General features: G+C 42.1%; 1 protein-coding gene across 2 annotated transcripts; it reads right to left on the bottom strand.

Annotated features, from left to right (window-relative positions):
• Positions 1-741: 741 nt before the first annotated feature.
• Positions 742-23,020, bottom strand: HMGCS1 (3-hydroxy-3-methylglutaryl-CoA synthase 1). Of its 2 annotated transcripts, none has more exons than XM_072416668.1 (10): positions 22,873-23,020; positions 13,822-14,279; positions 13,258-13,383; positions 9,312-9,476; positions 9,066-9,234; positions 7,202-7,372; positions 7,009-7,115; positions 5,741-5,866; positions 5,306-5,469; positions 742-3,918 (listed from the first exon to the last, which is right to left on the bottom strand). In XM_072416668.1, the coding sequence occupies exons 2-10, from the start codon at positions 14,267-14,269 to the stop codon at positions 3,832-3,834; spliced, it is 1,563 nt and encodes a 520-aa protein (XP_072272769.1). In that variant the 5' UTR covers positions 14,270-14,279; positions 22,873-23,020; the 3' UTR covers positions 742-3,831. The 2 variants fall into 2 exon arrangements, with proteins under 2 accessions (XP_072272769.1, XP_072272770.1); XM_072416669.1 differs by lacking the exon at positions 22,873-23,020 and adding an exon at positions 19,218-19,349.
• Between the last annotated feature and the right edge of the window lie 228 nt (positions 23,021-23,248).

The following is a 23,248-nucleotide window of genomic DNA, read 5'->3' on the forward strand; positions in this document are numbered from 1 at the left end:
TGGATCCGACACCACACCAGAATGCCAACCCATTTTCTTAGTCCCCCCCCCCCCATGAGGATACCCCACCATGTGACCTAAACCAAAACTTACCATATAATGCAGAGACCAGTATCCCCAATTTTTATATATATTTATACATACAAAATTGGATGTATGTATGTATGTGTGTATGTTCCATCATCACTCGAAAAAGCATCGAGACATTTCAATCAAACTTGCTATGTTCCACCAAACTTATGACTCAGACTCATGTGAGTGCACCAGTCATCTTTGTACAGCACTGTGCTATATGTCAGAGCTATATTTGGATGTAAGTCATCACTAGGAAACGCATGGAGACATTTCAACCAAACTGGCTATACATATGACAGAGACTCATATGAGTGCACCGGCTGATCTTTGTACAGCGCTGTGCTATATGTCAGAGTTATATTTGGATGTATGTATATGTGTGTATGTTCCACCATCACCAGGAAATGCATGGAGATTTCAACCAAACTTGCTAGACATATGACCGAGACTCAAGTAAGTGCACCGCTGATCTTGGTACAGCGCTGTGGTATCTGTCAGAGGTATATTTGCATCTATGCATGTGTGTATGTATTGCTCAGCACAGTGTGCCTTTTGCTTATATTTTTTACATACGTTTTTTGGCTATAAGATTGCAATAAATACCCGGGCAACGCCGAGTAATTAGCTAGTTATCTATAAAAGTGGACAAAAACCAAGACCTCCAGCTTATAAAATACTGTGAAAACTTTATTGTTTAAAGTTTTTTCTTAACTTGCAAGTTGTTTAGATTCCTCCACTTGGGAAGGAGTTACATTAGGACCATTATCTATAGGTTATTCAAACAATTGTCACACATTAGCACTATTTTTACATTCGTGTACTGTACATTTGTTAAGGGAATATCTTGAAAAAAATCTGACTGTACAAAAAACCCGGCAGCATACACGGAAAGTATAATACAAATCAGAGGAAAAATTACACAAAAGTACAATTACAGTTTGCAATGAAATTATCACAGTGGTGTTTGGAGAAGAAGCAAAGTCAGGAGACTGCTGTTTGGAGTTGTATGGACCGGGTTTAGGAAGGCAGCTTCTTTTATAAGGGTGGTAATTTTCAAGGACTTTAACCTCAGCTGGGGTGCAAAGAACTTTAAGACGGTAAAACAAAGTATAAATATCATATCTTATGCCAAGCCATTCCTTCTTCCTCCATTCGTTAGCCAATGTTACAGAAATTCCTGTATGATCAACATGAACATCTGTCAAGGTCAAAGGGTTTGCTTTGGTGTAGGTCAGAATAAGAAATGGAGGCTACCAACTCCTACTTATAAATCCATGTATGGGATATTTTATATTGTATTAGTATTGTGCATTGCCTGTAAGAATGCCAGTGCTATGTACATTAAGATAAAGTCACTTGGCAGATTCTCTCTCCATGCAGTAGACAACAGTGCTAGTTGCTGCCCCCTAAAACCATCCATACTCCAACCAAAGATCAGTCTACTTTCTTTGCTTCTTTTTGTGATATTTTCTTTGTAAGTGTACCATTTACCATTTTACAGTCCAAGCAGCTCTGTTGTATGCTGAAGCGCCAAGTCTGAGGATGCAATCAGTGGCTTAAAGCCATGTCCGAATCTATGCTCTGGAGACTGCGGCTTCAGACAACAAAATAGCTGCCGTGGCTCAGGTAACACATAAAGGTACACATAAAGGACCAGTAAACACGCTGCCTTCAAAGAGCTACTAAATCATCACAAGGTTAACCGTATTCCACTGACTTCCCTTCCAAGCCAGAGAGCTCGGCTCTGGTTAAAACTTGATGGTCAATATCAAAAGTCCACGAATCGGCTGTACATGACATTGTACAAAAATGTGAACTTTTGTCAAAGTAAGGGGCACATTGCATAAATGTTTGTCAGAAATCATTCCAAAGTTCATGGTGTAGATATTGGTCTTTACCAGAATCCGGCAACCAACTGAAGAAATCTTCCAAAACCCCGGCATGGCTGTCCTCCTGCTTATAAGATCTCATAGGACACAGTAGCACAATCTCAGAGGGATTTGGAAAACTTTAGATTCTGCAGATATATAACTGGAAGGATGTTTCCAGGGAGCAGGGCGAATAGCAAGGGTACTATAGCTACTCCCCCCAACCCTCTGGTTTCTTTTTAGGGTTTGTCCTGTCCTTCAAAAAAGGGGAAACTTGACCAGCAGACCTCTCATAGTACACTTGTAGCTTAGCTACAAAAAAAAAAAAGCTAAACTCAAAAATCACATCAGGGGGTCACCTCTATAATGGGGTCCCAGACAGCAGCAAAGCTCCCCTTCCGTCTATTTTCAGCAGCTCTTTCATATTGGCTTTGTTATTACAAAACCCGCATTTACTGGTCCTTCCATAGAAAAACATTTACAAAACAAATTTACCAAAATAAAAAGTAAATTTACATGAAATTTTCTACAATTTTTCTCATTTTTTTACAAATTAATAGGGCTGCAACCCAAAAATTTAGCACCAGTGTGATCAGCAAAACTTCCGCCTCGGGCAACGTTCAACAATTGTACATATGAGGAAATAAATACTGTACGAGGTTTCTGAACTATGTGATAAACAGAACATGATTGCTGCTTGTATACTGCGGAAACTAATGTGAAACGAAGGAGAATTATTCTTTTCAGTTGAGAAGGTTCAAAACCCATATAAGGTTTTTTTTTTTTTTTTTTGCTATCCATGCCCCCTGGGGGGGGTTTACTTCCTGTCCTACAGATGAAACAGGAAATGAGAGCAACACCCTCTTAAGTTAATGGAATCGCCATCGGTTAGAGGAGGTGTTCCTATTGGACGGTTCTCCCTCAATTTCTGCTGTAAAATGTAGAATTTCACTAGTACAGTTTGTCCAGCGGGGATGCAAACTACAACAAAAGCCTGACAAAGTCTACTCTATCCAAGACTCTACATACATTTTACCATGTAAAGTGCTTTACAATGACAGCAGCGATCCATGCTACCACCGTCTGAGATGAGTGAGTGCTCAGGGCTTACGTCAGAAATTTGTGCATGGACACAATATTATAATTGGAACATTCTGGTTGACTGATCTGATTACCAACACCTTTTGCATTACTGGTTTTCAAAATGTCAGACTCATTCAATAAGGCAAATTGCAGTGTGCAATAATCCACTGCAACCAATCAGGTTGCCCATCAGCACTGCCCATCGCTAAAGAGGTGAAATCTGGTTGGCTGAGCAGAAATTGTTGCTTTTTTTTGCACTGGGATCAGTATGGGGGGTGGTAGGGGTATTTAGGAGGTCCATGGGGCCGTACAGGTCTCAGGCTTGGATGGAGAGCAGATTGGGGTACAGAGTTTGAGAGGTGTGACATGAAAGAGGTAGAATGACCCTCACCATTTACGGGCTGGGGTTGGGCAAGTTCGTCATTACAAAACTTTTTAGCCTGTACATCTCTGTTCAGTTATCTACTTCAGGCAGTGTTCAGCATGCTGGGAGTAGTAGTTCCTGGCTGGACAAGCCCTCCACCTCTTAACACAGTCACATACCCCCTCGAGATGTGGCCTGGAGAGAACACTGCACTGTAATATCAACTAACCCCAACTGTGCACTACACAAAAAAAATCATAAGCATTTAGTCCATTCCCCTTCCTTAAATGGTATAAAACAATTAGCAGACAGGTGAGCTTTGAGCTCTCCTAGTATTTACAATAGCTATTTATAGCGCCTCAACAAGCGCTAGATTTTCTGCAGCCTGTTAGAAGAAGGTGCTGGCCGTCAGCCATGATGAGACGCTTGGATGAGTTCAGGTCAATGTTCTCCATTACTCACAGAGATGGCCTCGGGTTCTGTTGTTGCAGGTATTCTCGGCACTTTCTTAGCAGGACTTGGGAAGTGCTGTTAAACAACAAAAGTAAACTCATTAACAAGTCACCAAAATGATCACCAAAGACATGCTGCATGCATTGTGGCAGAAAGCAATGACAGCTAAGGCAACAAACTTTTCTGCAAAAGAATGAGGAGCCTGCTCCTGCAAATGCAACTCTATGGAACCACTGATGATTCCGGAACAGTTCTTCAAGGATAGCAAAAGCAGTGGAAAAATGTGAAGTTTTTTTTGCACCGGGCAGCATGGTGGCTCAGTGGTTAGCACTCTGCAGCGCTGGGTGCCAGGTTCAAATCTTGGCGAGGACATCTGCATGGAGTTTGCAGGTTCTCCCCATGTCTGCATGGCTTTCCTCCATGTACTCTGGTTTCCTCCCACATTCGAAAAGCATGCAGTTAGGGTAATTGGCTTCCCCCAAAAATTCACCCTACTTAGACTGTATTAAAGACATATGACTATAGTAGGGACATTAGATTGCAAACTCTTTTGAGGGACAGTGACATGACTATGGACTTTGTACTGCGCTGCATAATATGTTGCCGCTATATAAAGACTGTGTAATAATAATATGAATAATGATAATTGTTCACTTCACTAGTGCTCCATGTGTGTTGGAACCACGAGGGAGGTTTGAGGTGGGGAAAAAGCAAACTGAACTTTCCTTTTCATTGATCCCTTTAGTTATAGTGCTTCACTGCACTATATGCAATAATGTTAACTTTGGATCCATTAGATCTTTCTGTAGAATTCCAAAAACAACCATTTTCATTCAAACAAGCCATCTCCTGAAATCTGCATTGCTTCAAAAGGGGGGACTCTGCTTTAAACAGATCGGAAGTGCTGCTGTTGGCCATTTTGGAACCTTTTCCTATACCTTTTGTCCTGAGGCTGACTGTGTGCACCAGGGATGTTTCTTTATGAAAGCGAGAGAGACACATGGGGCTCCTTGAATACTTTATGACTTCTAGTTTATCCACTTCTGATTCGTATATATAATGTTTTATCATGGATGTGCTTCCCCATGCAATGCAGACAGATAATGGCTGGACAAGCTCTAGCCAAGAATGGAGATGGACTTCCATTTGCTCCTGCTCCTAATGTATAAGAAGCGGACAATGTGCAGTGAAGTCAGAGTAAGAAACTTTAGGACAATTGTGCAATACTAAAGAGAAGGCTACAGGTCAGCTTTAAAGTAGCAATTTTTTTTGTGTGCTTAGCATGACATCCAGCACACCAGTATTTGCAGAAGGACAGGCCAACAATGGCAGCTTCCTTATTTCTTCAGTACAGGTTTTATTTAAGGAACTCTATTTTAAGCCAATAAGGTCTAAATAGTTTTAGATTATAATCAATGAAAGATTTAGATGTACCACTATCCTTACAGCCAGCATCCCTCACCTCGCTAGCATTGGTTGAATGAACGGATTCCAGTGCAGCCTCCAGGGGCCCATCCTTTAGGGAGGAGGTACGTGCGTAAAATCTCCTGTGCTTCTCATCTACCCGCGTCAAGTACCATGTACCAGCAAACAGGTCGTCCACGGAGCCCTGAGGTATGTAGTTTGCTGCAAAGGTAAAACAGGTTCAGCACAAAGAAAATGCAGCGCTATAACACATCTAACAACAGCGACAGCTCCATTTTATTCCCTTTATCTGTCACACCCCAACATCCTACAGAAAGCACAGGCAGAATAGGCTGCGGTCATTAGATGCCCTTTACATAGGAAACTTGGATCAATAATCTGCTTCTGCCATTATATATTTCTCTTACATTGTCATTATGTAATACAACTGACCATTCCAATACTCTGTTTTAAAAACATGGAAGTCTCATACCTAAGTGGTGAGTATCTTCCCTCAGTTTCATGTTGTCAGCAAACAAGCTGGGGGAGATGTTCCGCCTGGAGTCCAGTCTTTCTTTCAGGTCAGATAAGCTGGAGGTCAGTTTGTCCAGAGAAGAGCCTGGGTAGAGATGAACAAGAACAATTAATTTTAACATGTTCACATTAATAAGAACCAGAAATCAACTATTTAACATAAGAATGTCTCCTAAAACCACATAATATATTTATTGTATATTTAAAGCTGTAAAGTTGCTCCTACTACTTCACTTATAATTGACCAATAAGCTTTAACCTCCCTAGCAGTATGATTATTTTGTATTATTAAATGTCAAATCGGTACATTTTACATTTAAAATTTCCCTGCCCGTCCAGACCCCGAAGCACACACACATCACATAACCGCCCGGCATCTGCATCCCCTAGGAAGCGAGGCCAGGGGACGCAGATGCTGGGCATCACCAACAGGACACAATTGCCGTGCCGGCATCGCTGGAGGATATCACAGGCTCATGAGGACCAGGTAAGCCCTCAATTCCAACATGAGTGTGGCTCGGGGTTACTACTTTCTGTAAAGAAATTTCACCCTAAGCCACACTCGGGATTACCTCCAGGGGGGTTAACAAACCTGGAACTTGGATGTGTGAGCTCTTCTCAGTACCGAGTGCCACGAGACCAGTGCATGACCGGCTCTCCAAGGGGGGTGCCAACAAGCTGGACTAACAGGAAATAGGTAGAAGGGTGAAAGTTCCCTCTTCCTGTCATGGTAATAACTTTAACAGCAAAACAAGTTAGGATAAATCTCTTATGGAGTTCAGACAGAACTTCTATCCTAATCAAGGTTCCAACATTTCACCCTGAATGAAAGCTGTACACAAAGTTGCTTTAGATTAGTGGTCGCCAAAATTTTGGTCCTCACGGACCATTAAAATTACAGACTCCGGACTGGGCCTGTGCGGGGAGCTGTTTGTGTGTGTCACTCAAAGGGAAAAAAAAAAAAACGCCCCTCAGAGTAATGTCATAATGCCAGAACCCCGCCAGAGGTCCAGAGACACAGCCTGCTCACTGCTCTGAGCCTGTGATGCATATGGGAGACATGGTCCGTGGCTGTGGCTGTGGCTCTGCACCCCCCCCCCCCTTCAAGCGGAGTCCTTTTCCTGACCTTTCTCTGCTTGGCGACCGCTGCTTTAAAGCGCCCACAGTCTTGAGTTTCCATCTTATATAATGTATCACAAGTGGCACTCTTACAACAGCAGTCCTTACCAGGTGTGGCATCTTGAGTAACTTTGATTGAGTACAATGTAGCAGCAAAGCCAGAGCCGTAGGAGAAGACTCCGATCCTCTGTCCTGCCAGCTCCTGGGGAGAATACCTGGAACAAATAGCACCCAGTAAGACTCATCCACAAACATTTGTACAGCACAATATAAACATGAGGAGACGGGACACGACACTCACTGAGCGAGCACAGAGGCCAGGCAGCCGTACACAGACGGTGTGTACATATTCCCATTTTCCCGGGATACCAGTAGGGACGTTTTTGTTTTTCGATCAAAGATCTCTGAGCTGGCCTTCAAGAAAGCCTTTTCTACATCTCTGTCGAAGTAAGTGTCCTCCAACTTTACATCCCTGCCAGAAGAAAAAAAAAATTAGACAAAAACTTCCATGGATTATAGCTATTTTTGCACTGCTCACACCACTGTCCAAATATTTAAAAAGCCCAAATAAATCTTTAAGTTTAAATCAGTTATTATAATCGTAGTATACAAGACTTTATTACATCTTTTGTTTAATGCACCCAGAAAGTATTTAGCCGATATAAAACAAACAATTGGGCTTTAGGAAAAGTTGTGTTGTACCATGTTTGTTGGCAGTTCTCAACCGCAGGTGTGTGGACTTTTACCTACGTCAAAGGCCAATATGACGGCACAGTACTGGAAACTGAAAGGAGCCTTGGAGGTGCTGGGAAGTAAATGTTACCAAACTTTTTGTATGGGAAACCATGGGGCTGCTTTATGTTAATTGGCTCCCTCTAGTGGCCGACAGAGTGCACAGAATATGTCCACACTGCCAACAACTTGGTACTGGAAGGAAAATTTTCCACCATTGCGGGCCCAGGCAAATATTTTTGAAGCAAACAAGCAAAGGGAGCTGAAAATACATTAGCAATCAGGGGATAGACAGAAGTCTAAGCTGCAGAATGCAGGTACATAACACCATAGGATTGCACTCTAATTTACAGGCAGTATATTAACACATTGATTAAGAGATTTTGCTGTACAGTTGATAGATATTTTGTAAAATTGTGTTTTCTGTGCACCTAACATATACCTATACTTTATATTGGGATTTTTGGGTTAACACAGTTTGCTTTTCTATCCAAAATACAATTGCAGTGCTTTGCAAAAAAATTTTTGCAGCTTACAAAATAAATCCCGAGCATGGCGGAGCCTTTATTCAATGAAAGCCACTTGTAGGTCTCACAGCATATAAATACCAAAAAGATGGGGTTAATTCCTGAATTTAGGATGGACGGGGAAGTCCATGCCCCAACCCCATTTATTCCCATCTGTTCCTGGCCTGCTGGCCACTATCAGTGCAGTATATGAATTACAGGTTCCTTGAAATCAGAAACTCATTTTAGTAAAAAATGTCAAATACCAAAAACACATATATTACCTGTTTAGGTGCAAAATGTTTTTTTCCAGTGAAGAGGGGGTAAGCTACTACCCATATGTGTTCTCTTTAGATTATAAGCTCTTTGGGGCAGGGTCCTCTCTTCCTCCTATATCACTGTCTGTATCTGTCTGTCATTTGCAAACCCCTATTTAATGTACATCGCTGCATATTGTTGGCGCTATATAATACGGACATGAGGATTAACTGTTGAAATGAAGACATACTTTATCTACTTTGGATATTGAACTTGGAGTAATAGGCGATGTCCCCTTGATGGTGCATAACTGTATCTGTCTTTGTGAATAAACACCTTGGTTCCTATTGTATGATGTCTGGCTCAGCAAATGGTCTTTTGCTCAATTACATTTCCAATTTTGCCTAAGGCTTTGTATGTGCCGTTTCATTATTGCCATGTTCCCTGAAGAAGCAGCTCTTCCACGAAACGCATCAATTTTGCCAAATATCATTGAAACTCTGATCCTTGGAATTTTTTTTTTTAGTATTTTTTGCAATTGTTATACTTCAGTGTTTTTTTGAGATTTTAATGCCATATAACTTCTTGCTTTCTGAGTAGTTTCAATCTAAGGAACACATTTTTCTTTTTCTGTTTATTAACAAAAATAATCACATTGGGAACTCTTACCGGAAGGAGTCCAAGCCAGCATAGATGCCGTTCTCCGTGTCTGGGCTGGGTTCACTAATAAAGTCATTGAGCAGCAAGCGTGCAAGAGACTTCTGGACCAGCTTGCAGTATGGAGAGTGGAAGATCATGAAGGTAAAATCTTCCAAGGTGAATGGTCTGTCATTCCCCTCTAACAAACAACATAATTATATTAGCGCTTTGAATGTCTATAAATTAATACTTGAGTGTAATAGGACAACTACCAACCTTTCTGCCACTGTGCTTTGATCTTCTTGCGGTAGGTGGAATAGCAGCGGTCCAGTGCACTGAGGTAGCACTGGATGGATAATTTCCCATCCACGACGGGGTACTCCGATACCATGTCTGGCTTGTAGAAGTCGTAGGCGTGCTGCATGTGAGTTCCACGTAAACCTATATGTAATGAGAACAAACATGTCATTAGAAAAAACGACTGTACAACCAAACCCCGATGACCTTCTGAATGCTAGCAAAGCATCAACTATTATTAGATATAAAAATCTGGGAAGGGAAGAAAAGACAACAACAGAGACTGTTGTTCCCCCACAGGCCCATCACTTTTCAGCAACCACCTGGCTGTTTTTGGGTGGTGTTAAAAGCAAAAATCTATATACTTATTCTTGCTATATAGTTATCAAAATTCTGCTTACGCTTCAATTATAGAAAAAGGCCTTGGGCCTCTTTGAAAAGAGAAGAACATCATGGCAAAGAAACTTTGCTTCACTGAACACAAGGGACTCCTGATGCTTCGTGAATAAGGCTATTGCCTTCCACAAATTTGTCCTTCGAGCCGGAAATGCTCCCCACTGGAAGATCGGACATCAACTGGATGACGGGTCCACAATCACTCATGGACACCGATAAAGACCTCCGGTAATTACAGACCGTAAAAAGAGGCCATCCGCTTGACTCCGTGACCAGTGAGAAGACGTTTCCAACGAACCATAGACAGGAGCTCGTTCAGTGAGGAAGCTTCGCCCTACCTTGTCTCTGTGAGGTTGGACTGTCTCCTTCTGATTCTTCTAAATTGTAAGTAATAATTATTTGAAATTTATTGATGTTCTGGATGTGGGGAGAGTTGACCTATTGATGTCCAGGTTGAGTCATATACCTGGGAAGTATACAGTAACTGTGAGATCGAGCAAGGGATAATAGTCATAGTCTCCCACTAAACCAAGTTGAGTCATATACTTGGTAAACCAGGTTGAGTCATATACCTGGGGAATATACATTAAACCAAGTTGAGTCATATACTTGGTAAACCAGGTTGAGTCATATACCTGGGGAACATACAATAAACCAGGTTGAGTTATATACCTGGGGAATATACATTAAACCAAGTTGAGTCATATACTTGGTAAACCAGGTTGAGTCATATACTTGGTAAACCTAGGTTGAGTCATATACTTGGTAAACCTGAAGACCCAAGAAAAATGAGACCCAGGTGCAGATACCCGCCTAGGAAGTACATCTTGGAACCTGGATATTGGAATACCCATGAAGGTGAATGGTGATGACAGTCTGCGTCTTATTCGGAATAGGACTACTAATATTCTGGGGAATAGATCTGTATAATTTCTACAAGCAAGACCAGAATGTAAGAAATATCATCAATCTAAAATGGCCAAATGACACACAAGAAACTACTCTCCATCGAGTGCGCCGAAGCAGTAGTCACACTGAATCTGAAGAAAATAAAGTCACTGGACAATATGCTGCAATGACCCAAGGAAGTACCAAGACGTATTATGGTACTAAACCACAACTAAATCTGTGGTTCAACTCATCACACTCTGGGAAAGTAGTGTATGAATTCAAGATGTGTAAAGGACTAAGGTGTCCACCGGACAACGCGGGAAATGGGTGTCCTATGCAGTGGAAATATGATAGCGTGTCCTTTACCTGGGGTAATGGTTGCTCTGAAGCCTACCTATGTGTCACCGGAGGAAGATGGGGAGATTATTGCTCATCTTGGTCAGCGGCTGGATGGAGTTCAAGCACCAGTAAGAGCTGGAAGTATGTAATACCATGCAAACAGGATCTTCAGTCCAGAATGAAAATAAGCAAGTCGGGAGGAGTGGGCCAAGAACCGACAATAAAATAGAAATTACTAACCCCAAGACAAAAGATGCAGGAAAGTTTTACTTTTCCATCTACAGGTATAGCAGAGATAGTGATTTATGTTTCGGATATATCCATCTGAAGGATATGATTAACAGTTCTGAATATATGTCACCCAAGACCCCACTGACAGAAACTAAAGTGTTGATCAATCCAACCACAGAGGAAGACTTCAAAGAAGATACCGAAGTGAACATGAGGAGAAATATGTGGCTAGAATGGATGAAATACACCACCCACTCTTTGAACAGGTCCAATTGCTATGTGTGTGTGGTCAAGCAAGACCCTACTTGGCGACAGTGCCCCTCCATGTACCCAAGAATCAAGATGCCTGTTTTCTGTCTTTGTACTAGAATAAAACAGATACTAGTACAAACTGTGACATGAGGACCAGATATCCGCTGATAAAGCCACACAAAGATTCACTCAAAAAGATCCCTGGTGCAGAAGTTATGGAAGGAGATTATACTTGTTATAACTCCACCAGTACCACCGGAATGGATCTAAAGAACTTTCCCGATGGATGGTGTAACGAAACTAGAATCCTTAATGAAAGTATGCAGAATCAAACAATGATGTTGGGAGATATCTACTGAATCTGTGGGAATATGAAAATGAGGAACTATTTGCCCAGGATGTGGAAGGGACAGTGCGCACCTGTGCAGTTGCTTATGCCCCTACACGTTATACAACTAGAGAACGAAGAAAACCGACCGGAAAATGTGAGAAAGAAAAGGTCAGCACCTGCAGGGAGCCTTGATCCACATGTGTATATTGATGCAATTGGGGTACCCCGAGGAGTGCCCGATGAATACAAGGCCCAAGATCAGGTGGCAGCCGGATTTGAATCACTGTTTCCTCAAGTAACTATAAATAAGAATGTGGATTGGATCAATTATATTTACTATAATCAGCAAAGATTCATCAATTTTACCAGAGATGCTATCGGAGGATTAGCAGAACAACTAGATGCTGTTACACACACAGTCCAGCAGAACAGGATGGCTTTGGACATGTTATTGGCCCAACAAGGAGAAGTGTGTACTGTGCTCAAAGGCACTGGTGGAACTTGTTGTACTTTTATTCCAGATAACACCGGAAAGAGGGATCAGTCACCAAAGCTCTGAAGAAGATAAAAGATTTGTCAGATGAACTAGCACAGAACTCTGGAGTTGAGCCCAGGGGAGATTGGTTCTTTGGAAAAGAGATTGGAAAAGGACTCTGACAATGTTCTAGGTTATTGTATTTGTTGTATTAATCATGCTTGCTATTGTATCCTGCTGTGTAATTCCCTGTGTTAAGAAATTAGTTATGGGCATAGTAACATCAAGTACAATGTATTCAGATCTGCAGCCCAGTTCTAAAAATGACATTTATAAGGAGATAATATTGGCAGATTTGTGATAAACAGGAGGGATATGTTAAAAGCAAAAATCTATATACCTTATTCTTACTTATTCTTGCTATATAGTTATCAAAATTCTGCTTACGCTTCAATTATAGAAAAAGGCCTTGGGCCTCTTTGAAAAGAGAAGAACATCATGGCCTTGGCTAATCATAAACTGCAGTTTATTAAATAAGGCCACAGGGTGAGGAGAACATGTTAATCTTAAAAGGAAAACAGTTTGCAGCTGGGCAGTTTGTTACATCTTAAGGAGGAACAGGACTCAAGGCTGAATGAAACAACAACAACAACCGCAGTGCTGATAAGGGATATTAAACATGTTTGCTGATGTGTAACATTACTATACAATACTATATGTCTTGTTCTGTATAAATATGGGAGTTTCCATGCTGAATGTCAGACTTCTCCTTCAGTGTGCCTTAAGCACGTGTTAACTGATTGTGAGAATCTCCATGCATGAATAAAGAAACTTTGCTTCACTGAACACAAGGGACTCCTGATGCTTCGTGAATATCGCTATTGCCTTCCACAGTGGTTACTGAAATGTTGGGGTCACAATACAAGGGTCAACACCCACCTACAGTTTCTTCCCATCCTGATTACAAGAAATTCTGAGTTCAACACTGAAGTGGAATTTCAGTCACCAACCTCTTTCTAAAACGAGAGTGGCATTAGGACCCACAAGCATGGCAACAGCTCCGGCTCCACCGGTTGGCCTGGCACTTCCTGTGGCATAAACAGCGATGTCTCCAGCAACAACCAATGCGTATCGCCCTGCAGGAAACAAAGCACATGGTGGGTTAGGTTCTGCTGATTTGTACAAATTACAATACAACAAAAATACATATACATATTCATAGAGCAATTAATTGCACCAGGTAGGCATGGAATTCAGAACAGTGGCTGAGAGGTTAGCACTCTGGCCTTTGCAGCGCTGGGTCCCAGGTTCGAATCTCAGCCAGGACAATATCTACATGGAGTTTGCAGGGTTGTGTGGGTTTCTTCCACATTCCAAAAACATGCAGTTAGGTAAATTTGCTTCTCCCAAAGTTGATCCAACGCTGTATTAATGACATTTGACTATGGTAGAGACATTAGATTGTGAGTGCCTTTGAGGCACAGCTAGTGACATGACTATGGACTTTGTACAGCACTGCGTAATATGTTGGCGTTATATAATAAATATCAGCAGAAGATGAATTGGTCACTCACCGTCCCAGGAGCTTGATTCCACCCAGTTGACCGCATTGAAAAGAGCGGCAGTGCCTCCATAGCACGCGTTTGTTGTGTCAATGCCTTCAACATCTGTATTTCCAGACTCTTCAAACAGCTGCATGAGGACAGACTTTACCGACTTAGACTTGTCAATAATTGTCTCTGTTCCAACTTCCAATCTTCCAATGCAGTCGTATGAAAGGTTATTCCTCTCCATCAGCTTCTGGACCACGGTGAGACACAGAGAGTTGATGTCTTCTCTATCGGAGCAGAAGCCCATCCTGGACTGGCCCAAACCGATGGTGTATTTTCCAGCACTGACTCCATCAAACTTTTCCAGCTCTTCCTGGTCAACATACTGAGCTGGGAAGTAGATCTCCAAAGCAACAATGCCGACATCCTTGGGCCAAGAGGCTTCAGCGGAGGCAGGAAGAGATCCAGGCATGGTGGTCAAGCTGAAAAAACAAAGGATGAGAAATGTTATACTAAAGGCAACAAATCAATCACTTTGATGAAACAAAAAATCCCTGTCAGGTCAATGCAAAAAATCCTAAAGGATGGGCAGCACAGTGGTTAGCACTCTGGCCTTTGCAGCGCTGGGACCCAGGTCTGAATCTGAGCCAGGACACTATCTGCATGGAGTTTGCAGAATCTCCACATGTTTCCTCCTACATTTCAAAAAATATGCAGTAAGGTTAATTGGTTTCCCCTTAAAGCATTGCCCCTGACATATGACTATGGTAGGGACATTAGATTTTGAGGGACAGTTAGTGACATGACTATGGTTTTGTACAGTGCTGTATAATATGTCAGCACTATACAACTACTGTGTAATAATAATACTGGGCAAAGGACTACAACCCCCTGACTTTGGTCTCGACAGAAATCCTTGCCATGTTTCCAGGATATTCCAGCCATGCCCCATATGCCGCTCTATAACCAGACCTTGCTGAGCCTTTGCCATGGAGGTTTCCTGTATTTTGCATTACAGACTTAAAAAGCCAATGGTGACTTGATGTTGATATATTTCCTAATGATGTACAACACATTCATAATACTGAAAAAAAAAAAAAAAAAAAAAGAAGGAGGCCTTTAGGGTGGCACTAGAGGTATATTAAAAAAGTTACTAGTGTATTATGCTACAAAATATGTTAAAAGCTCATTCAAAAAACAAATCATAAAAAAATTATGAAAAATCTTGCTACAAATATTAAAGGTGAACCTTAAACTTAAATAGTCTGACAAGTGCTTGATTATATAGTCATAAATCTCCTGTCCCAACGCGTTTCGCCCCTTAGGGCTTCCTCAGGGGATTCGGATATGTTTTGCTGCGGTAGGACGACCTTTCTGTACACTTGTTCGCAATCTAAGTAATTTGGCACAGCTCCTTCAATATATCATCTGATCCTTGGATGCAGTGTATTAATAGAATTTATAGTCTCCTTTAGGGAAGAAAAAGCTGATTGGGATACATTCAAAAACCAATCAGATTTGGCTGTTTACACAAGCTACATCTATCCTTTTGAGAATTGAAGAAGCCTGTGTGACAGTAACTAATGGTGGCTGATCAAACAAATTTTTCTTTGTTTGCTTTTAAGAAGCCATACTGATTACAACTCGAGTCTAGATGTTGCTATTATATTCCCTGAATCCCCTGAGGAAGCCCTAAGGGGCGAAACGCGTCAGAAAAGGAGATTTAGGACTATATAATCGAGCACTTGTCGGACTATTTGAGTTAAGGTTTACCTTTAATATTTGCAGCAAGAGGTTTTATAATTTTTGTATATGATATATGATTTGTTTTTTGAATGGGCTTTTAACATATTTTGTAATATAATAAAGTAGTAACTTTTTATTACACCTCTAGTGCCACCCTAAAAGCCTGGTACCATCTAACTGGTCTCCTTATGGTCATTATCTTTTTCACATTCAGGAATAAACCTCAAGCAATGGTGCAAACAAATATACAGATGCTACAATGCTGACACTGCACACACAAGAACCTGGAGTTGAAGAAACAATAGCTCTGTTCAGAAGAGTTTATAAAACCCCAGGGGAAATTTAAACAAATACTTTTGGGTTTTTAGAAAGCAAGCAAAGTCAATTCAATGCTTACACTTCTGCAATGCAACTAAATAAAATAAGCAGCTTAGAGGAATAGTAAATCGTCTTGAACCTCCGGAAGATTTGGACCCTAATGTGTAAGACTTCCATGTTTTCTAGTGATCTCCCCGGCCCCTTTTAGCTGGGCGCACCACCCAGCACTTTTCAGTAACTGCCCAGCTGTTTTTAGTTGGCTAGTGAAGAGTTGGGTCACAATACAGAGGCTGACACGTGCCTACAATTTCTTCCCATCCAGCTAAAAAACATTTCTGAGCTGAACATTGAACATGTCAAGACATTTTCAGAAGATAAAAGTTGTCACTGCTGACTGAGGCCGGTCCATAGTGCTGACACATTACAAAGTCAGAGCAAGTTACAGCAATCATTTCTTTTCTCAGAAATAACCTTTAACCCCCATTCAGATTGTGTGGGCCCTCCTAGATTGTAAGCTCTTCAGGGCAAAGTCCTTCCCTCCTACACTGTCACTGTCTGTATCTGTCTGTCATTTGCAATTTTATATACAGCCTATTTAATGTACAGAGCTGCGTAATATGTTGGTGCGATATAAATACTGTTTATTATTAATAATAATAATGCATGACACCATAGTGTACCAGCAAGTGTCATTCCTTCACTTTGAATGGCAGCCTACACACGTGCCAAAGGTCCTAAGTATTCTCCCCAGACCCTTTTAGCTGGGCGCACCACCGGGCACTTTTCGGCAACCACCCGGCTGTTTTTGGGTGGTTACTGATGAGTTGGGTCACAAATCAGGGGCTTCCATCCGCCTAGAATTTCTTCCCACAAGCTTACAAAAATTTCTGGGTTGAGCACTGGACCTTATACACTTTGGAGTGATTGCGATGGAAAAAATAGGTCATGTATACCTTTTGGTGCACTGGTATGTTAGGCAGCCCATAAAAATGAAAGGAATTCCTTTCTGAAATCCATGATTCCATGCAAGCCTTGGGAGTAAGAATAGCAGCTCATAAATCTGAGCTTTGGAAGAAAGGTCACTCACAGAAATCAGAAATAAAGATGGCAGCCCCTATGGAGCAGACAACCTCCAGCTCTGTCCTGCAAGGTGCGATGATGCTGCACTATTATTATTATTATTCAGGATTTATATAGCGCCAACATATTACGCAGCGCTGTACATTAAATAGTAAACTGATCGTATTAAACAGGATTTGTATAGCGCCAACATTATACGCAGCGCTGTACATTAAATAGGAGTTGCAAATGACAGAGATACAGTCACAAGAGGAAGATGTTATTTAAGTATTCAAAAGCAGAGAGATGTGTGTTATATCTACCAAGCTTGTGTACCTACAGTCTATAATGCAAAATTATTATTACAGTATTTATATAGCGCCCACATATTAAGCAGCGCTGCACAAAGTCCAGTCATGTCACTAGCTGTCCCTCAAAGAGCTCACAGTCTAATGTCCCTATCGTAGTCATTGGTCTATCAGTCTAAGGTCAATTTTGGGGGGAAGCCAATTAACTTATTGGATTGCGTCAGGAAACCGAGTACCCGGAGGAAACCCACGCAGACAGAGGAACATACAAACTCCATGCAGATATCGTCCAGGCTGAGATTGGCTGCAAAGACCAGAGTGCTAACCTCTGCGCCATCACACGTGTACTTGTGTATTACAAATATAAACAAAGACATGATGATAAAAGTTCTTCTAGATAAATAAAACAACTGCTGGACTTTTGGACTAACCAAAGAACAACAATTGAGGAAACTGAAAGCCTGAATCAGCATGATGACCGTCACACCTCACCGACACACAGTACAGAAATATTGGAGTTCCTACATACTAGGACATATAGCCATAGTCCTGGCCTGACCAACAAGGCACCATCTTCATCTTGTATCGAGTTATAGACGTCCATGGTACTCCAGATCAGTGATTCTGAACCAGGGACCCTCCAGAGGTTGCTGCGGGTTCCTTGAGCAATGAGCAATTTGTAATGTGGATTAAGTGACACCAATGATCTATAAGGGGGCGACATTCTTCCCACTGGCCAGCAATGTAAGAGGATTCTTCCTACTGACCACCACACTAATATACTAATTATAGGAGGGGTTCCCCAAGACCTTTGTTATTTCAAGGGTCCCCTATGTTAAAAATGCCCATACCCCATCTCTAGGTATCCCAGATCTGGAGAAATAATATATAGAGGTCAGCAAGAGATTCCCCCTTCTGGTCTGCAGTAACCGTTCCAAAAACTTTCGCTTTATGGAAATCCTAAAATAACAGAGGATGAGAATCCCATTATATATATTGCTCCTCACTGACACAATCATGTCCCAGCCTGCTGCCATTTAGTTTACAAAGCTGATAATTATCGGATTTATTTTATGAAAAAACTAAATAACCATTTCTTTATATGAAACAATGTAAAAGCTGTCGGGTAAGCAAAATTAATTTATTCAAGGATACCAGAAAGGGTGTTGCTGCTCCTGCACCGGGGAACACAAAGTCGTCATGTGACCACAAATTGTTTCAAGTTTGTATTATATGTTTTTGTTTAGATTTATATTATATTGAATAGTATGTGTTCTGATGTGGGGGGACTCGGAGGTGATGATTTTATTTATTAGAGCTCTACTTTAAACTCCAAAAAAATACAACTTATAATTGTTATTATTGCAATTACCCCTCATTCTATCTGTCCCTTGTTCCCTAGTATGTTGCGGTCATGGGTACCGCCATCATACCCCTCAATGACTGACTGTTGCCCTCGTGTTGGGTTAGGACTGCAATGCCCCGCCCACTGCGGTGGGATATAAGAGGAGCACAATGGCTGTGAGGGGTCAGGCAAGTAAAATGCGGGGCCGAAATGAGAATTTAACCCTTGAAATGAGGGGACAGACCCCCTGCGTAGCTCCCCGCCCCCTGGAATTCAGATATATAATAATAATAATTTCATGTGTATGGGGTCTGTCTATGGGGTGACAACACTGAAGGATTTCCCACATTCCCATCATGGGTGTCACTACAAAGTATGGAAGGGAGGTTGCAATATTTAACCCTTCGTTTGCTGATCAGAAAACCCAACACAGGCCCAGCACCTGCAGAAATAAGCAGTGACAGGGCATAAATCTAATATACACTGTGCAGCCACCATAATATCCATAGATCCGGTTAGATTTCACTCATTGAAGCATTCTGTCCCCCCCTCCTTATATCTTATCATTGCTGCGCCTTGTGGTTCCCTTGGTAACAAGCTCCCTTGGGAGGTCAGGCACACAGGATTATAAACGTTCGTCTTACCACAGATAATTGCCAGCCAGCTCGCCTGTGTCCCCGGTCAGTCCCTGAACAGAGAGGTCACCCGCACATGTCTCATCTCAGCAATCAGCCAGCCCCTGCCTGCACTGACAGCCGCCGCCCCGTCACAGCGCATGCGCAACGAAGCTCACTGCGGCAGAGCGAAGGACGAGTTCCGCAGCCGCCATCATTGAATAGGGCACAGGGATTTCTACCAGCCAATCACGAGCGGGAGCTGTCACGTGTGTGTGAATTATTGACGACATCGCTGAGGTCTTCCATATCGTGGTTGGCAAGGATACTCAAGACGCATACTGCGCAAGTGCGACTGACTGGCAATTGTCCTGGGTATCAATTTTCTCCGGAGCAGCAGGAGATCTTTAAGGAGGATGTAATCATATCCTGATGGGGTGCAGCAGCATATAAAAGAAAGACCAAAGCTAGGTACACACTTGTAATAATTATCGTTAGAAAACAAACTACTAATGATTATTTTGAACAATCATATTGTGCACAATTCTGTACATGCTCTAATAATACGATCGTTCAAATATAATCCACCAATAATGTACACACGCTAGATGCGATCGTTTGAACGATGCAGGAAGTGACATGTAAAGGAGAAAGTGTTCTGCAGAGAAAGTGTTCTGCAGAAACATCCACCATCACTAAACGACCGTACACACAATAGTTAGCAAACGATCGTCGCTCAATCAGATCCGCCGGGACTGTTTTTATTATTATTATAATGTTGTTTGTTTCCAGCGTCAATCTTCATTCGTCGGCGTTGTTGTGCACTTTTTTTGTTAACGATTATCGGAGAATCGTTCGTTAGTCATTCGTTTCCAACGATAATTATTGCACGTGTGTAAGCAGCTTTACTCATTGCTGCCACAATCTTTTAGCAATATATATTCATAGCTAACTTTCTTTGATATGAATATTTGGACATTTGAAAGACTCTTAAAGGGCAATTTACACATCTGCATTGTGATGAGGTTCTTTGCCTGATGCTTTTCCCATCCCAGCATACACCCATGTGTGATCAAGCAGTGCCAACCCATGGCGTCTGCCCCACCCAACTCTACCCGCCGCCATATTTTGCTCATTACATCTGCAGGCTGTTTACTGATTTGCAGAAGTAAGCAATGTTTGAGTTTTACAGCTCCAAGAACACCAAGTACTGGTCTGACATCCCAGCAGAACACAGTAATTGGGTTGAGCCAATAAGAGTGCCCTCTAGTGGTTGTTTATATATTTGCAAAATAATGCATGAAAAAATAAAAAGTCATGTAGAAAGCTGCAAGAATATTTTAAAACATGCAGCCACTAAACATACATTATACCATGTGTGCAGTAGGCATAGAAAAAGTCTTAGGGGACACATGGGCAGCTGAACAATTGCACGCCCTGGCCTTTCCTTAATAAGGGCATCCCAAACATTCTACAAAGCAGCATTAAGGATATTGTTAGGTTTGAGGCTTGGGTACAACGGGCATTTATCAACGGCCACCATGAACTGAAAATACATGGCACTGCATGCATATGAGGCAGCCTTGGTGGAGCCTCCAGGGTTTCTCTGAGCTATGTAGACGAGGATCAGAATGAGCATACAAAGCACATGACTGTTTATTGTGAGCAGGGAACTCCTGTCTCCAGAATCCTATTCCATGTCTGCACTAGATATTAAGATAGTTATATATCAGGAGCAAAGTTTCTCAACCTTTCCACCCCGAGGAACTACGGAAATAACTTTCAGGTCTTGGGGAATCTCTTGGGGCTCCATGTAAAGAATGCCCCCTGTATATTGGTGGCTGGAATCTATAGACACCTAAACCTATCATTAGAGTCATGGCTCTAGCAAGTGATGACCCCAGGACTATGCCAGCAACATTAAATTTGGGGAACCAATCAGATTCTGGAGGAAGTTTGGGGATGACTACTGAGGACCACCATGGGACAATATCATCAGATCAAGCACAGTTAAAACTAACCCCCCTCCGTCTCTTCTACACTCCATAAGTACCACCGCCATTTTTTCCACAAGTCCTCCTAAATGGGCACTTTAGCTAGAGAAGAGGTGGGGTAAAATATAATGAGCGGGGGCTGGCTACAAATGAGAGAAACCACTGCTCCATACAACCCAGAATTATTGGGTAGAAGAAGGTGTAGGCGGGTGGAAGCCCCGGTATGGTAACCAGGTGGTGCACCCAGCTAAAAGGAGCCGGAGAGACCCTATTGCAAAACTTCAACTGCTGCATTCCAAAATGTACAATAGAAGCAAATTTACCCCTGAACACGGACTTAGATGATCAACTAAACTATAATAGTCTTACATCCTCCAGATCTGAGCCTCCTTTCTCCATATCAACATTATGGAAATCAACAGAAACACCCCAGCAAACACCTCCCACCCCGATCGTATACTTACCTGCAGCGTATAGACACCACGTATTGTATTCACATTGGAGGACAGGACTGAAGCTGTTAGGTATTAAATTATAGAATGATAGCAGGCCATGGTAAGAAGATAATCTCCAAACCTGCAGGCTCGGCATTATATATATCCTATTAATAATCATCGCCAACTTGTAATTTTGCATTTAATAAGATTGAAACAAGATGACCCCCCACTATGGGCTGAGATGAATACACACACACACGCACCATATATATATATATATATATAGAAATGCAATACATATTATAATATATACAATAGGTAATAATGACATCAGAAACGATCCATTAAAATAAATGAAATATGGAACATATATGGGGGGGCAACCAACTACCTCCCTCTGGGTTATCAATAATAGAGGTGCAGAATGCAATATGGATTTCATTCAATTAATTCATGACATTTTTCTTGCAGGTCCAGTGATGTCACCAGAGCTTCCTAGGGCGGTGGCCACCATGATGATGATTACCCCCCTCATCAGGAATAAATTAAATACCAGTCTGGGGTCACATGATCAAAAATGCTTTATAAAACTGGGAATCTGGTAGAAAGTTTCCAGGTCCAATGGCAGTAATTGATTATCTATAGATTTATATAAAAGCCTGACATTACAGAAAGTCGAGCTTTGCATTACGGGAGGCAACTTTGAAAGTCACAAAAATCCCCCCCCCAATATCAAACAATACGTATCCAACAAGCATGCTGCAACTTGTGGTTCTACAACCACTACCATAAATCTTCCACCCCTCATCTGCTTTGTGCCTGCAGATTGATGGGTTGTAGAGACATGACTTTTAGGGTATACAGGGAACCCTTACGGCTGCCTGCACCCCAAAGTGTACAGCGCTGCATAATATGTTGGCGCTATATAAATCCAGTTTATTAATATTAAGTGTATAATGCCAGGGATGCCAACTTGTAGAGCAATTTTGAAGCCTTTGTGGAATCAATGGGTATGGCCAGCCATATGATGGCAGAATAATAACTGCAGACATATAAATATCTCTGATAAGTCCCCCATGTGATCACACAACACCAATACAATTGCTAATCTATACATTTAAAAAATCAAACAGCTGCCAATCACCATCAGAACAGCTGTCACACCTAAACAGAAGATGGCATTCCATGCTGGGACTTGTAGTTCCACACCGGCTGATGCCACACACTGCAGGTACACGTGCAGGACTCACTCACCTGTACGTGGTCCCGGCTGTGCGGATGCTCCGTGTGCTGTGTCTCTCCGGTACGGCAATGTGTATAGCGGCTGCAGTATAATCCTTATAACCACGCCATCCTCAGCACTGCCCCGCCGCGCCACCAACAGGTACTTGCCTGATTGACAGCCCCTCTCCGCCAATCAGCGAGCGAACCGGCCACCGCACGAACACTTAACACCGCCTACCGGCGTCTCTCGCCATCCAATCACAACCACCCGCCGGCTCTACACGACGGAATGGTGTGAGAAAGTGACGTAGAGTGGCCCGAGAGTGACAGCCAATAAGGGAGAGCGCCGTAGAACCATCAGCCAATGAGAATGCACGTCCGACTCCTGGCGAGGTATAGGCAAGAG

This window comes from Pyxicephalus adspersus, chromosome 6 (assembly GCF_032062135.1).
Source record: "Pyxicephalus adspersus chromosome 6, UCB_Pads_2.0, whole genome shotgun sequence".
Classification (NCBI taxonomy): Eukaryota; Metazoa; Chordata; class Amphibia; order Anura; family Pyxicephalidae; genus Pyxicephalus; species Pyxicephalus adspersus.

What these genes read in the sequence shown, in the direction of transcription:
- HMGCS1 (XM_072416668.1), bottom strand. Translation starts at nt 14,269, where the DNA reads ATGCCTGGATCTCTTCCTGCCTCCGCTGAAGCCTCTTGGCCCAAGGAT. An exon ending in GGAATCAAGCTCCTGGGACG is followed by an intron (nt 13,384 to 13,821) that starts GTGAGTGACCAA and finishes TGTTTCCTGCAG; the next exon opens with GGCGATACGCATTGGTTGTT. An exon ending in CTGGCCTCTGTGCTCGCTCA is followed by an intron (nt 7,116 to 7,201) that starts GTGAGTGTCGTG and finishes TATTTGTTCCAG; the next exon opens with GTATTCTCCCCAGGAGCTGG.